At 31.7% G+C, this 16,512-nt stretch overlaps 1 protein-coding gene across 11 annotated transcripts in view; it reads right to left on the reverse strand.

Annotated features, from left to right (window-relative positions):
• LOC127722146 (intermembrane lipid transfer protein VPS13A-like) overlaps positions 1-16,512 on the reverse strand; it is a 174,748-nt gene that overhangs the window by 149,312 nt on the left and 8,924 nt on the right. For all 11 annotated transcript variants that reach the window (XM_052228992.1, XM_052228991.1, XM_052228998.1 and 8 more), the window contains exons 2-5: positions 7,145-7,188; positions 6,521-6,563; positions 2,323-2,418; positions 179-280 (exon numbers count right to left, since the gene is read on the reverse strand). In XM_052228992.1, the coding sequence (XP_052084952.1) occupies positions 179-280; positions 2,323-2,418; positions 6,521-6,563; positions 7,145-7,188 (285 nt within the window). The remainder of the gene's footprint in view (positions 1-178; positions 281-2,322; positions 2,419-6,520; positions 6,564-7,144; positions 7,189-16,512) is intronic.

Raw genomic sequence — 16,512 nt, forward strand, 5'->3', positions numbered from 1 at the left:
TGGAGATGTGGTATGATTGCCAATGAGACTGCTATCCACCAAGAGTTCAAATGATGAAGATAGAAGCTTTTAGCTATTATCACACTTCACAAAGATGCTAGGAGCTTCGCTTGACATGGAGTCCAGCTCACAATTTTCGAAATAAACAAAATTAAGAGTGAATACAAACTTGACCAACCTTTTTCCGCCTCTAGTTTCTTGGCATCCTCTATCTGTTGTAATTTCTTCTGTTTAGATTCTTGTTTTGCTTTCTCCTCTTTTTCTTCATTGTACTTTACAGCTATTAAAATAAATAATTTCAAACTAAAGACCATACATACATGATACATACAGTGGATTTATTACTATTCATGTGGCCACTCTTAAAAAATTCTTTGTTTGATGTTGCCTACCAATGCCTTGTAGCATGTGTAGGGTTGGGTAGGTAGGTAGATAGGGATTTTTTTTTTTTTTTTTGCCAACATCATAAGTTACATGTTCTAGACAAGAAAATGACATTAGACAGAAAAAAAATCTTTAAAAAAAACATTTGAAATGATTTGTGTCATAAAATGTTTTGGGTAGGCTGCTTTTTAGGTGGGTAGGTAGACAACATCAAACAATTGAAATGAAATTTTATGTTTGGCCTGGGAGAACATATTTCATGGACTTCGTGGGAAAAGGTAAACCACAAATTTAAAATGTTCAATGAAGTATAAATTTTATATAGGCTTGTATACACACTTTTGAAAAACACTAAATCAAATATCTATCAAAAATACAAATTGTCCTGAATACACCTAAATTGGCATCCGCAAAAGTATATGAATCCAGAGTCAATAGTTTATTCAATAGTTTGTTCATATTGTATGTAAAAGAAACTTTTTCATAAGATGTAAAGCATAAAATGATGTGAATACAGTTTTTGCAGGAAATATCAAAGTAGACCTAATGGTACTGTGGATACTTAATGTACTTCTGAATGTGATGTTTATAATAACATAAACGATACCAATTTTTCTGCACCAGATGATGCGCATTTCGACAATCAATCTCTCTTCAGTAATGGTCAAGGCCAAAATATTTGAAAATCCAAAGCTTATTAAAAAGATGAAGTGCTATAAACCAAAAAGGACAAAAAAGTATAGCCAAAGCTGGACAAGGAATCAATCAGAGCTTTGCATGAGGGAGATACATTCCTTGATTTTAAATAATTCCCAAAATTTTGTACCGGCAAATTTTAATAACACGAAATCTGTATTTTCATGCAAGTACCGAAGTAATGGCTACAGGGCTGGTGATGCCCTCAGGGACTATCAGTCCACCAGCAGAGGCATCGACCCAGTGGTAGTAATAACATAAATGGTACCAATTTTTCTGCACCAGATGATGCGCATTTCTACAATCAATGTCTCTTCAGTGATGCTCGAGGCCAAAATATTTGAAAATCCAAAGCTTATTAAAAAGATGAAGAGCTATAAACTAAAAAGGACAAAAAAGTATAGCCAAAGCTGGACAAGGAATCAGAGCTTTGCATGAGGATATAACTTCACCTACTTAACTATGTACAAATTCTCCTTACATACCAATCTAAGGCACAGCCAAGGTGTGTAAACCATGTACATAGTCTCCATACTTACCAACATTACACACAGCTAAAAAACATGTACAAATTCTCCTAACTTACCAACATAAGGCACAGCCAAGGCAAAAAAAAACATGTACAAGTTCTTCTTACTTACCAACATTAAGCACACTCAACATACTCAAGGCATAAAAACACATGTAAAAATTCTCCTTACTTACCAACATTAGGCACAGCAAAGGCATATAAACCATGTACAAATTCTCCTTACTTACCAACAATAGGTACCACTAAGGCATATAAACCATGTACAAATTCTCCTTACTTACCAACATTCATGACATTAGGTACAGCTAAGGCATATGAACCATGTATGAATTCTCCTTACTTACATGTACCAACATTAGGCACAGCTAAAGCATACAAACCATGTACAAATTCTCCTTACTTACCAACATTAGGTACAGCTAAGGCATCTATTGTAGCAACAACTCGTTCTGTGTACAAATTCTCCTTACTTACCAACATTAGGCACAGCTAAGGCATATAAACCATCTATTGTAGCAACAACTGGTTCTGTGTACAAATTCTCCTTACTTACCAACATTAGGCACAGCTAAGGCATATTAACCATCTATTGTAGCAACAACTGGTTCTGTGTACAAATTCTCCTTACTTACCAACATTAGGCACAGCAAGGCATATAAACCATCTATTGTAGCAACAACTGGTTCTGTGTACGAATTCTCCTTACTTACCAACATTAGGCACAGCCAAGGCATATAAACCATCTATTGTAGCAACAACTGGTTCTGTGTACAAATTTTTCCATGGTATTTTCAGTGTTAGTTTTCCTGAAAGAAATCCAGACTTTTACTGACAATTCAAGGCCAAAGAATTACATACAGCCGATGAGTGTTTATTGTTCTTACTCTAAATATTTCAGTTATTACCTTATGTTATTCTTATTCATACTTTTACCATTTTATGTGTCAAATTTTTAATAAATCCAGGATTGTTCTGATATTTGACAGTTGTTTTTAGCCAGGAATTGCTGGGATGGAGAAACATCAGAACCCAGTACATATAGAAATCATGGAAATTGCAAACCCAGACTAAGGGTGGCAAGTTTCTGTCTCAAGATCATGAAAGATCAACTTTCAAGCAGATGAACCATACTACATCAGTTGTTTTCTTCTCATTTTCCGCCAGAAATATGTACCTTTAATTCACCATCTATAATCCTGTAACACATACAAAAGCCTTATCTCCCTAAACCCTCAATTTTTAGTGACATGCTTTCTTATTTAGTGGGTACCAATTTTTGTGGATAGACGAAAAATTGTATACTGTAAATTCAGAAATTATTGTAAGCATTTATTATTGCGATTTTTGAAGTCGAATAAAACATGCCAGATTAATTATTGCGATTTCAGGAAAAGGTTCATACAGATATATCATGTTTATGTATCAAAAATAAAATTGTGAGTTCTTATTATTGCGATAATCACCCTGTCACATTATTCTCATTAATAAAAACAGTGCAATAATTTCTGAATTTACAGTAGTTCATGGATGTTTTGTCAACGTCTGCATACAATCCTATAGAAGATTTATATTTCGTTGAACATTTAAATTAATGGTTAACAATTTTTCCCACAAAATCTAAGAAAATTGGTACCCCACGAATATTAATGAACCCACAGTATTATATTGCAATCTCATGTCGTTTCTTTACAGTACTTGTAATCATAGAAGATAATACAGTACTTGTAATCATAGAAGATAATACAGTACTTGTAATCATAGAAGATAATTTATAAAAAAAAGGATGACATATGCTTTGTTTTCATATGATAGATTGTTCGTAGAGGTAAAATGTGTTAAAATATGTAAATTTGTGTGGGACATTATGCATAAATTTACGCCCAAAATTCTGTGCTCACTGAATGAAATAACACAGTAACGTGACAACTTTTTTCAGTGAAAAGCTGCCTTGATAAAAGGAGAAGGAGATGTGGTATGATTACCAATGAGACAACTATCCACTAAAGTTCAAATGGATTAAGTCAAGGTTGGCAATTTCAATGATTTCTATATGTACCGCGGTTTGACGTGGCCATGGTCCCAGCAAGTCCTTAAATAGGCTATAAGATGTCAAACTAACCTCAGACTACTTTTAACTTATCTATTGTATATTGCAGCAACCAGTTCAATGCAATTTAACTTTATCTAAAAGACACCTCCATTTAATGGGCAACTGCTCATTATGGGCTTTCTAAGCCAAAACATTTGTGAAGTGTACTGTGGAACCCTGTGTCTTGCCTGATATTGCTGCTCAGGGACAGCAATCAAATGAATTAATTGCAGACTCAAAATTAATGTGTGGTAGTTCTAAATGATATGTTTATCTTAAATTTCTATGAACCTCTTTGCATGTAGAATTTGTAAAATGCAATGATGTGTCTGTAATTAAATACCATTTATCATGTTTATTGACAGGTTTGTCTATGTAAATATTCCACAGTATCATGAACAGAAAATAATGCATCAATTTATTAATGCATTAAATTTGATCCCTACTGAGCCCCTGTATCTAAAGAAATAAGCGAGGGAGGCTTCAGTTCAATTGTCAAAGGAAAACAACATATTTTTTCACCTATATAAATTATGAATGACTTTTTAATTGAAGAACAAATTAATAGATTATGTCATGTATGTAAATCAGTTTATTTCTTTCATGTTTTTGACCTATCAACAGGATAATATATTTTTCAATTATATTTTCCAAGTAAGATCTGACAGATGTCATTTAAAAAATTGATTGATGACAAACACATTTTTTTAATTCATTTATAACCAATATTGATTGTCAATGGCCTTCATGGTCCAGTGAGCACATCTGATTCATCAAGGTGTGAATGAAAGCATCAAATTCATTTGTGTTGCAGAAAAATGTAATATTTATTGAGTGGGAAGATTTAGTAAAAATATGTAATCACATGTTTCTATGAAGTAAAATTCATGTACATTTTTTTTAACATAAAATCATAGTACAATGTATTTTATATTATTTAAGAGAGATCAGGGATTTATCTAAACATGCTTATTAAATTTTATCTGAATATTTCAGGAATGGTGGTTTTGACTTCTATGCAAAATCTTAAGTGGCATGGTGATGTATAATTTCACAATTAGTGAGACCAGTTTAATTCTGAACGATTTGAGAATTGTTATCATAGGACATCTTTAGAATGGGTCATTCTAATTCCATCACGATTGGCTGATTTATGTAAGAAGAAAGACGGTAACACTTGAACCATGCAATTATCAACACATTACAAAATCATATTTGATAAAATATAATTTCCTTCCCTAATTAAAGAAACAGTCTAAGTGAGGATGTCACATGACAGGTGAAGACTTACAATAGACCATCAATCTCTTTGAAGTAGTATGAAAAACAACATAGATTAGGGTCTTATGACAATGAACAATATAAAGCCTATCCAAAGGGTGTTTATATTTTAATGTAACCTAATGTTAAACAAGATAAACTTCTAACTAGAATTTATTGAGAGTGCCACAGTTAAAAGATGAAGGGCATGTTCAAGTGAGAGTTCTTGTCTGAAAAGGGACAACTTGCTGGTCAAGTTTCTGGATAAAAAAATAAATAGTGGAATAAATGAAAGCTTTTTTGTTGGATTTAATCATTAATAGTATCTTGGGGTTGTAAGATTTTTTTTTCCTGTAGTAAAAATGTTGTTTTATTTAACATTTTCAAGAATTTATTTTCCCTTCAAATTTTTTATAGGGCAGCTAGTAATATAAGAGAAGATTGGCACACAAATAAGGGCAAAGGGGAGCAGAAAAAGAGGAGAATGGAGCTTCACCCCAAGGACCCAAGCTAGGACACTGAACTTCTACACATAACAATAAGATTGGATGGCAATCGAAGTAATCAGTCAATAACAGTCAAAATAACATATCAATATGATCTATAATTATTATATCAACACAAATACCTGTACAGAACAGAACAAACCTATCTTACCCAATCAACACACCTGTTAATTGTTTCCCTGTATATTGATCACCTAATTACTATTGACATAAGAGATGTCTGTTTATTGATATCATTAAGTGATCACTTTCTAATTAACTGGACTAGCATAAAAAATATCAAGTTTAGTATTAATGTTGTCCTGAACATGGCCATTAAATGATCCATTGGACATCAGGGTACTAGGCCATGAAAAAATTGTTTCCTCCTCAAACCAAACCTGACTTTAGTTTAAAATTGCTGGTACTTAAAAGTATTTTTATCATCAAATTTTGAAAGAAAATATTATCTAGTTTACTGAGCAGACAGAACTTTGATAGGATAACATACCTCCTCTACTTCTATGTCGTGTATTATCAATATATATTTACTTCTTAACACTTAATAGAAACGTCTTGAATAGGATCAGTTTGGAAGCACTTGGTTTAACTCATAATTTTTCACATATTGGCAAAAATTAAATATGATTGGTTGGTTTGTTGCTTGCTTGCTTACATCTTACTATACACTTAAATCTTTCTATATTTTACCACATAGTTAGAGCTCTTTTACAATTCTATGTTCAAAAAATATTAAGCTCACTATAGGACATTTCCACTTGGAGTGTTATTTAAATTGAAACGGCGAATACAATACTTGTTCAATGAAATTTTTAAATTTCAGTGATTTTTCTTTAAACAGATTGAACTCTGCCTATGTCATTGTCTTAAAGTGCCAATTTTAATGCTTCAGCAAAACTTTGAACAAACTTGGCAAGCAAACAAGCCAAACACTTTGTGAACATAATTTGTTAGAATAGCTATATGTAAAATCATAGTATTATTCTCTTTAGTTTTAAGTTTATAAGAAATATGTCTCCAATGTATGTAAACATAAGCTTTACATCTACTCACCAATATGACCTGCTTTGATTTTTACTGGTAGATCTAAATCATCCTAAAAATAAATTTTACAAAGAATGAAAAAAAAGAATTTAAATGAATAACATAATTTTCTCATTTCATAATTACTTTTGATAAAAAACCTTATTTCTTCCACTATCATCTCAACAATACATTAATCGGTAGGAATTTCATGTAGATTGACAATGATGTAACGTCAAATAAGGCCCGACAAATGTCAACACTATTCTCTCAAGTAACAGTTTTGGTATAGTCTTGAAAACCTATACAACAAAATATTTTACATGTAAGTAGGCACTTAGAAGTAAATAGCATTCTGAATTTTAAAATAACCAAAATATTAATTTTTTTCAGAAAATGATTAATAGGCAGTAATATGACCAAATGCTGTCATGTTTAAATAAAAAAAACAAAATGAAACCTTATATTTTTAGTAACTATATATCTAATATTCTAAAAAACTTCATTCAGACATATTTGGTTTTGTTTTTAAAAAAATTATTATTCAGTTTCCGATACTTATTGCAAGCTTTTCTCCTTGTCAGTGGCTATTCTACATATCCACAGCCAATCTAAGTGTACAGTAATTAAAAATATTCTAATAAACAAACTTACCAATGCACTTTCCTTCAAATCCAAGTTCTGTAACACTGCATCTCCTGAAATTGTAAAATTGTTATCAAATAAAGACTGGCTTTATGTACAGTGGCAAATATTTCATGCATATTAAGGAGGAGAATAACTAAGAATCAATCAGTCAATTGGTTAACTGGAATGATAGGCAAACAATTTAGACAGCCACTTGTAAAGGACATGTTAGAAAGGATCCTTGCAACAGGCCAATCATCTACAGACCCTACAGGAAGTCTTGCTCAAGCAACAGGCCAATCATCTACAGACCCTACAGGAAGTCTTGCTCAAGCAACAGGCCAATCATCTACAGACCCTACAGGAAGTCTTGCCCAAGCAACAGGCCAATCATCTACAGACCCTACAGGAAGTCTTGCTCAAGCAACAGGCCAATCATCTACAGACCCTACAGGAAGTCTTGCTCAAGCAACAGGCCAATCATCTACAGACCCTACAGGAAGTCTTGCTCAAGCAACAGGCCAATCATCTACAGACCCTACAGGAAGTCTTGCTCAAGCAACAGGCCAATCATCTACAGACCCTACAGGAAGTCTTGCTCAAGCAACAGGCCAATCATCTACAGACCCTACAGGAAGTCTTGCCCAAGCAACAGGCATACACAAGAATTGCGGACAGCTCAGCTGGATGGCTTTATCAGCTACCACACAGAGAACCGTAATCATTGAAAAAAAATTAACGTTATTGTCTATGGGGAATTATGACCACTAGCTAAATAAACGAATACTATGTCTATTTTATAAATCTCATATAAAATTAATAAATTATAGAGATCTCACCAATTTTTTAGCTTTGAAATGGTGCAATAAAATTCACTTTATCTTGATATTTACTGTTGTCCCTATCATGTTGAACGTCAGGTTTTCTTTTGGTTGAGATATGTTAAATTCCGAGGTATACATATTTTATAAAAAAATCATATTAAATTCATTTTTTATTGTAAATCAAATTAACAAATTATACAGTATTGGCAAATAATTTTCCTATCAAATGGTATAAGAATCGTCATTTTAAAATAATGTTTACTGTTGTCCCTAAGCATTTGAAAGTGAAACTTCATTATTTATGAATACGATGTATATTCATTCAACTAAGATTGACCGTATTCAAGACAAATTGGTCTTGTTATTTAGTTGAATTCTCATTTTTATGATGTGAACTTCTTTTCTAATTACATCCATCATCTTAAATATCTAGTTAGGTTTTAAACAATATATTAATTTCTATTATACCAAAGAGTTCTTTAAACATCAAGTAGTGTGGTTTTGTTGACATCTTGAAGAAAAATATGCAAAAAGTGTTATTTTTTCTTTTTTTTTTAAAGGCTCTGTCTAATTAATCATATTTTGATTTGAGTAGTTATATTATTATTATCAAATATTTGAATACACAATTGCATGATTGTATTATTGAAAAAAAATGTCTACGAAATCTGAAAAAAACTAAATTGAAATAGAAAAGATGACAACGTGCAATTTTTAATGTTATTCAAAACATAAAAAATTTTATACAAGTTTTGTATAATAAAAAGGTATAGGGAATATTATTCTTATCATTATAAGAAATTATCAGAGAAGTAAATGCAAGTATTTTGAATGTATATAGTAAGATATCATAGCATCAAAATCATTGTTAGGATATGCTATATCTTTATGTTCTCCTTCATACATTAATCTTATTGTTTAGTACAAGGATATGTATAGTACTATACAAATCCTTGTTTAGTATATTCATAAAATGTCGTTTAATAATATACAATTATAGCCTTTGTAGGAGGTCGATACAAGGATATATTGACCTGAAAGAAGTATATTGACTGAGGACGAAGTCCGAGGTCGATATACTTCTTTGGGTCGATATATCCTGTATTGACCTCATAAATAGGCTATAATTGTTATATTATTAATTTCCGACCATATTTGTATCAAAATCGTCATTTGATTTTGTTGTAATTCTATAGATATCATATTGTCTTCTAGACAATAACAACAGATTAGTTGTTATTTCATTTACTTTTTTGATGTTTTTTTTTACATCTTATGTATTTGAAGATTTTTTTTCTTCAAATAATCGATCATAGATATTTTTTTTATAAAACTTTTAACAATATCATGAAATTCATAACATGACGTCACAAAGTATATCGGTTTTTAGATATTCTAAAATTAACCGTGCAATATGCTTTTTGCCGTGCAATATGCTTTTTGCTATCCGCCGTTTTCTCTCTACCTTCGAAAATATAGTTTAACATGTGACTATCCCTGAACGAATCAAATTAGTTAAAATATACGAATTAATAATATTACAAATGACGAAAAACATCGAAGTCCTTTTTAAGAAAAGCTCCATAATTATCGATCTCAGCTAACATATAAACACGAATGTGTCAATATTTAGATAGTATATTGTATAAGCGTCTCATGGTGCCAAGGCAAATCCTTTCCGGTGTGGTATCACTATTCAATACCATATGTTACTATTTTATCTTATCATTGAAGTATTATATTGAAAATATAGTAGTCCATGCAAAAGAGCTTGTTGGGAGACCCCCTTTTTTATTTTTTGCAGTTAATTTATAATTTGAAAATAGTCTTTTCACATCAACTTTTTTACCTTGTCTAAAGTGTTCAAACTCTTATCAATGCGATTTAACAATAATAATTTATGTATGTTGCCCTCTATTCTTATGTTTAAATGTTTAAGTCATTATAGGAGTATTCTACACATAAGAATATAGGGTAACACATATAAACTAATTTTATAAAGTAAACAAAAATTGAGATACGGCTGAAATATGAACGAATATTTTCAAATAAGATTAATTACAACAAAAAAATAATTATAAAATTAACTAGACAAAGTGATGCCCCGCAATTCACTCTGAACTTTATCTGAGATTTAATTGTGTCTGGGAGAAACATGCAAATGATGCCCCCGCAGATGCAAAGTGTTATTTTAAAATAACTTCAACTATCTCCCAAAAGAGCAATTATTAAACCCTGACCACATGCACACTTTCAATATATGTACAAACCACTAAACTTTAAGGAGAAAGTCTGCGGTTTTATTTACTGATATCTATGTCTAATTAAGGGAAGTGAATTATGTAAATTTTATGTTCCTAGAGGACAGGAAAATATTACAATTTAATCCACAGGTGTTAATGAGTTTACGTGTTACCTAGATCAAATAAAATTCCGCATGGAGTATACATCTGGCTTATACAATGTCAATATCGAATACATGACCTACCCATATCAAATAAAATCTAAAATTGACAGATAAAAGATGTACATCTTGTCATATTTATGATATTGCCTTTCTGTAGCTTTTATTTATATGTTTTATGAGATTCCAACCCTCCCTCTATACCTCTAGCCTATGTAGAATAAACAAAACAGCAATACGCACAGTAAAACTCAGTTTAAAAGAAGTCCGAGTCCGATGTCAGAATAGATATAAAAAAACACTAAGCAAAATGGCAATGATACATGATAAATTAACTAAAGGACTACTACAGCAATAACTGACCGAAAAGGTCGTGTGTAGTATAAACAGGGTTACAAATTTCATACAATAAGAAAATTTACTAGATTTTAAGAGAGAAAAAATTAAAAAAAGTATTGATCAAGAGATATACATATATTATAAATATTGGAAATATAATAACATGTAAACGTATCTCTTTTGAACCATCGTTAACAGAAAATATTCTTTCTACATCATAGGGCATGCAAAACTTTTCTTTTTTAAATTATTTCTTTTATATCGGCAATTTATTCATCATTCATCTGTGTATAGTGTACGCGGGGTTTCTTTCTTAAATCCAACTGCGTTCGGAATTATCGTATAACTGCTAATATCATAAATTACCCTATAGGCATAACGTCAAAGTGACATCTATTGGCGGGGTGTTCGTTTAGGGGAGTTATCTATTCTCATCTACTGGTCACCAGACGATGAGAACAAGATTGGAACCAGAATAGAAAAGTAACACGAGTTATCTCGCCTTGAAATGTCCGTAATTCTTGTACATGCCAATCATCTACAGACCCTACAGGAAGTCTTGCTCAAGCAACAGGTCAATCATCTACAGACCCTACAGGAAGTCTTGCTCAAGCAACAGGTCAATCATCTACAGACCCTACAGGAAGTCTTGCTCAAGCAACAGGTCAACAATCTACAGACCCTACAGGAAGTCTTGCTCAAGCAACAGGCCAATCATCTACAGACCCTAAAGGAAGTCTTGCTCAAGCAACAGGCCAATCATCTACAGACCCTACAGGAAGTCTTGCTCAAGCAACAGGCCAATCATCTACAGACCCTACAGGAAGTCTTGCTCAAGCAACAGGCCAATCGTCTACAGACCCTACAGGAAGTCTTGCTCTCAAGATGCAAACAATAGCAATCTCGAAATAGGGGACATAAGATTTAACACCATTTTGACTTGGCATTGGGCCTAAATTAATATACTACTGTGGATTCATTATTATTCGTGGGATACCAATCTTCGTGGATTTCGTTGGTACTGGTGAACCACGAAATTAAATGTTCAACGAATGTCAAATTTTATATAGGCTTGTATGCAGACTTTGGTCAAACCACGAAATTTAATATCCACGAACATGAAAGTTTTCCTTTATCCACGAAAATTGATACCCACGAAAATAAATGAATCCACAGTATTTGTTTCCCCAATCCCGACCCTGCCAAGCCAGGTGAAGGTAGGTAGGTAGGGAAAAAATTTTATTTTTCCAAAAAGCTGGAGCAATATTGGTTGATCCAGCAAGCCTGAAAATCTGAAATGAATAAAATAATATTTGACTTACTTTTGACAATAAAATTTTGCGAGTCAGACAATTTTTGCAGGGTCGGTCGGGATTGGGGAAACAAACAATATTTTATTTTAGGCCTTGTTGAATAAAGGAGGTAAATTTTCTTCAAATGACATATGCTTTAACTGGAGCTCCAAGTCTGTCTGAAAGCTACAAATTTTTTTTGTTGGAAATATTGATTTATAAATTTAAGAATCACTTAAAACTTTGAGAATGTAATCTTAAATAGAGCAGTTAATCTTCCATTAACAAGTGATAGAAGAATTAATTTACATAGTTGATGTCTGCATGAGTGTGATCAACATAGAAAAAATACAAGACTGGCATTATTTGACACATTAAACAATTCTAATCATGTTAAATAAATTTCTTTCAATCATATTATAGACATTTTTGGTCTAAATATCTTAAATTTACCCTCCATATACCTTGTTACATTTTAAAAACAATATCTCTCTTATAAAAATTTATAACTTTTTCTTAAATACCTAAATTTTTAATAGCACTTATAATTAGTATTGTTGGACAATGGACAAAAATCGAGAATTATTGTGACCTCAGGAAATGCTGCAGATAAATAATGCTATCAAAATTTGCAAGTTTTTTATTTTGGAAAATCTATCTAGCTGCAATTTTTGTAATTATAAAAACATCACACAAATTAACAACATATTTAATTGCTGAAATTTTGGAAAAAATATTTATCATTGATTATTGCTATTTTAAGATCTAATATCTTGATAAACACTGAAAGAGATATTTGAATGTTGTTTGTTATTTCTGAGCTCTTATGTAACATTTGCAGTAAATGTCAACAACCTGTTGTACTACCCCTTAAAGAGCCTCAATCAGTCACAATCAAATCCACTTGATTCAGTTCTTTACATCAAACAAACTGCAGTTTTTATTAGTTCCTCATCAAATGACTTGCAGAACTAATACTGCTCAAAGTTTCTCTCTATGCAAGGTTTTTTATTGTCAATTTAGGCCAAACAAAAAACAAATTGTGTATACAATTACTTGGTTACAAAATGTAGAATTAATTAAAATGGATATTTTTTTGTTATCTTAGTACCTTGTTTCTATGGGATGAATAATCTGATTGCCAATCAATAATAAATCTTAGGACTGAATTTTCTAAAGCTAAAAAAACAGTCTGATTGCCTGATTGCATTGCCAATCAATAATAAATCTTGGGACTGAATTTTCCTGAAGCTAAAAAAACAGATTATAAGCAGTAAAACACTTAACAAACAATTTTTTGGGCTTTATAAAGAATGTGTTTTCTAATTTCAATTTCTATTATTCCAGGGAGTACTTCATACTTAGCATAAATCTTAGTCAAGACTTCCATTTTAACCACCCTTATCTGTGTCTTTGGCTTACTCATTAATTTTTGAAGTGCCAATTTTCCAATTTTAATTTTTCGTGGATATTTGATTTTATGGTTATGTCAACGTCTGCAAAAAAACCTTTAGATAGTTTGTACTTCATTGATCATTTAAATTCAGTGTTTACCTATACCCGTAAAATCTACAAAATATGGTATCCCATTAATGTTAGTGTGTATTCCGTCAACCACTAGGGGTTAAAATGGAATTCTAAATTTTTATCGTCAACCAGTATAATCACAATATATCTACCTTTAGCGCAAACGCAGTAATACACATAAACGGCTGTTCCGCGTTACGACCAACTTATTTATACTGCCAGATATTCTCAATTTTCGACATCAAAATCCCCAGTTTACGAAGGCCAAGCTTCATATACAATATATTTATCTCTATTCTATAGCAAAATAAACAAATCAGTCCATTTCAATTTATTTTTCATGGTAAAATTTCATAAAACGAAAATTCCGCGAAATGATGTTATTGTCTTGACATGGCAACGAAACAAGGTGACATCACAAATATGTTTCCGTAAACAAAAAATCAAATGTAAATACCGGGCATTTTAAAGCTTCTTGTATGCCTCAGAACGAATAAAATTACATTGGAAGAAAATATATAAGTGAAAAATGCGATTAAAAAAAAATAATCATTGAATAATATAATATTACCAATATTATCAAAATTGGGTAAAACGGAACAGCCAAAACAGTATCGTATGTATAGGGCTTTCACGGTTAACAAAATTACCGAATTTGTCCTATTAGAATCGAAATAATTCATTGCAGCCGTAGATTTGTTTTCATTTAACCATGGGTTGGGCATTTTTATTCGTATTTTACCCCTCGCTAACGCTCATTTGTTTTCATTTAACCATGGGTTGGGCATTTTTATTCGTATTTTACCCCTCGCTAACGCTCAGGGTAAAATAATCGAATATAAATGCCCAACCCATGGTTAAATGAAAACAAATCTACGGCTGCCATGAATTATTTCTTAAATCTTTATATCTGTTGGAAGAATCAATAGTTGAATTGGAACAGTCTCAATCAAAAAAAAATGTATAAATAAAGACTGAAAAGCATTGAAACAAAATATAATATAGGTTTCACCAGAGATCACCAGAGACATATATTTATATGTCTCTGTACCTATGGACCGCTGAAAGAGTTGTTGCAAAGGTTCAAACGATAGTAGCGCAAGGCATAAGGATTTAATGTCCCAATTCAGACTGGACGTTGCTGAGTACTTGTACATCCCACACAGCCAAAAAGACGTTGGCAAGGGTTTTACGGATTAAAATATCGGGAGAAGACCAATGTGATTATATGTCTATTCCCCCAGACACTCGTGGGGTGATTTTGGAAAGGTAGTCCGGACAGTAACTTACTGTAAAAAAAATCTGTCCAAGGCATCAATATTTTTTCTATAAAATGCAAAATATTTTTTTTATATTCTATTGTCAATTAGAGACGCCCATTACAGGCAGAATAATCAAGTTAAATTTGGTACACATTATTACAATGATTTGAATACAATTAAATCTATAAAGAAAATGAAGAAAAAAAGAAAAGGACACAATGAAATATATATAAGTATTATATGTTTCCACGTTGACAAATACAGTGATCCTAAAAACATACAAAACTGGATTTTAATAATGCGAGACGTTGCAACAATTACTTTTTACATATACGAAAAGTTAAAATGATCGCCGCGCTAAAAATAAATAAGTCACTACATAGTTATCAACGGATGAAATGAATATTCTATCAGCAAACACCCAACCCCTTTTTTTGCCCCTGAAATTCAAATGGTCCACTAAGGTTTTAAAATTTAATCATGTTTTTATTTTTTTTGTCATATAAATAGGTAAATAAGTTAATTCATAACTATATTATACCTAAAAATTAAATTTTGTTAATTATGTGGTTTCATAAATTTTAAATGATACGAATTTAGATTATATTTATTTGCACAAATACATTTCACAAGTTTCTGGTGCTGCACATCAAAATTTAGTTGTTAATTTCATGGTTCATAGTAACACGCTCAAAATCAGTCTTCCTTGACATTTCGGGGTATATGAATATAATGCGATTTTAGCTTGACATTTAGGGGTATATGAATATAATGCGAGTTTAGCTTGACATTTCGGGGTATATGAATATATAAATGCGAGTTTAGCTTGACATTTCGGGGTATATGAATATATAAATGCAAGTTTAGCTTGACATTTCCGAGTTTTAAACAGCTACATGTATATTACCTGTATCTGGTAAGGTATCGTAACAAGACTTCTTTGTACGCAGATTTGTGTTTTAAAAGGCACATGTATAGTGCCACATTGGTAGTATATCAAGGTTTTGCAACTATTATTTTTTATTTCAGATCAACATTTGGAAAAAAAGGGGGGGGGGGGGGGTTTAAAGAATGTTAATAATTGTGCATCAAAATAAATCTGATGTTTTGTAAATTCATATTTATCAAATGACTTTTAAACTTGATATTCACTGCATGTCTTCTATAATTCATCCATTATAAAGGTTTTAATATCAACAGTTACTATTTTATACCTCAGAGTCAGTTAAAACAAATAAAGTTATTGTTTGTATAGCTGACTACTCTAGTGTATTAATGCATGTGGGAAATAAGTTTTCCCGCAAGTGAGTCTTAGATATGGTAATCTATAAATAGAACAAACATTTGAAAAAAAAACATGTGTTTACCTCTGTAATCGATCTTTAATTATATAAAATAAAATCGGGATCGCGACTGTTTACAAGATAAAAGCACGTTTTCAAATTGAAGGGGTGGGATGACCCCCCAGGGACTCACCCTATATTTTATTTGATTTGTTCTATTGTCCTGTTATTATTACTGAAGACCGTGTGTGTCTATCACTTACTGTTTACAAGTAATAGTCATTTGAAAATTGAAAAAAAAATAAAATCCCATAGGCTTCTATAGTAAACCCCTCCTTTCTTTAGGCCCGTCAAAATACCCAAAGGCACAAACGAAAGATTGATGGCTCCGCTAGACATGTTAACTTATTCTAACATTTTATGAAACCCTAAGTAAATCTGACAAGCGGTCCGAGTGGACTCTT

The sequence above is a fragment of the Mytilus californianus genome, unplaced genomic scaffold (genome assembly GCF_021869535.1).
Source record: "Mytilus californianus isolate M0D057914Y unplaced genomic scaffold, xbMytCali1.0.p SCAF_12, whole genome shotgun sequence".
NCBI lineage: Eukaryota > Metazoa > Mollusca > Bivalvia > Mytilida > Mytilidae > Mytilus > Mytilus californianus.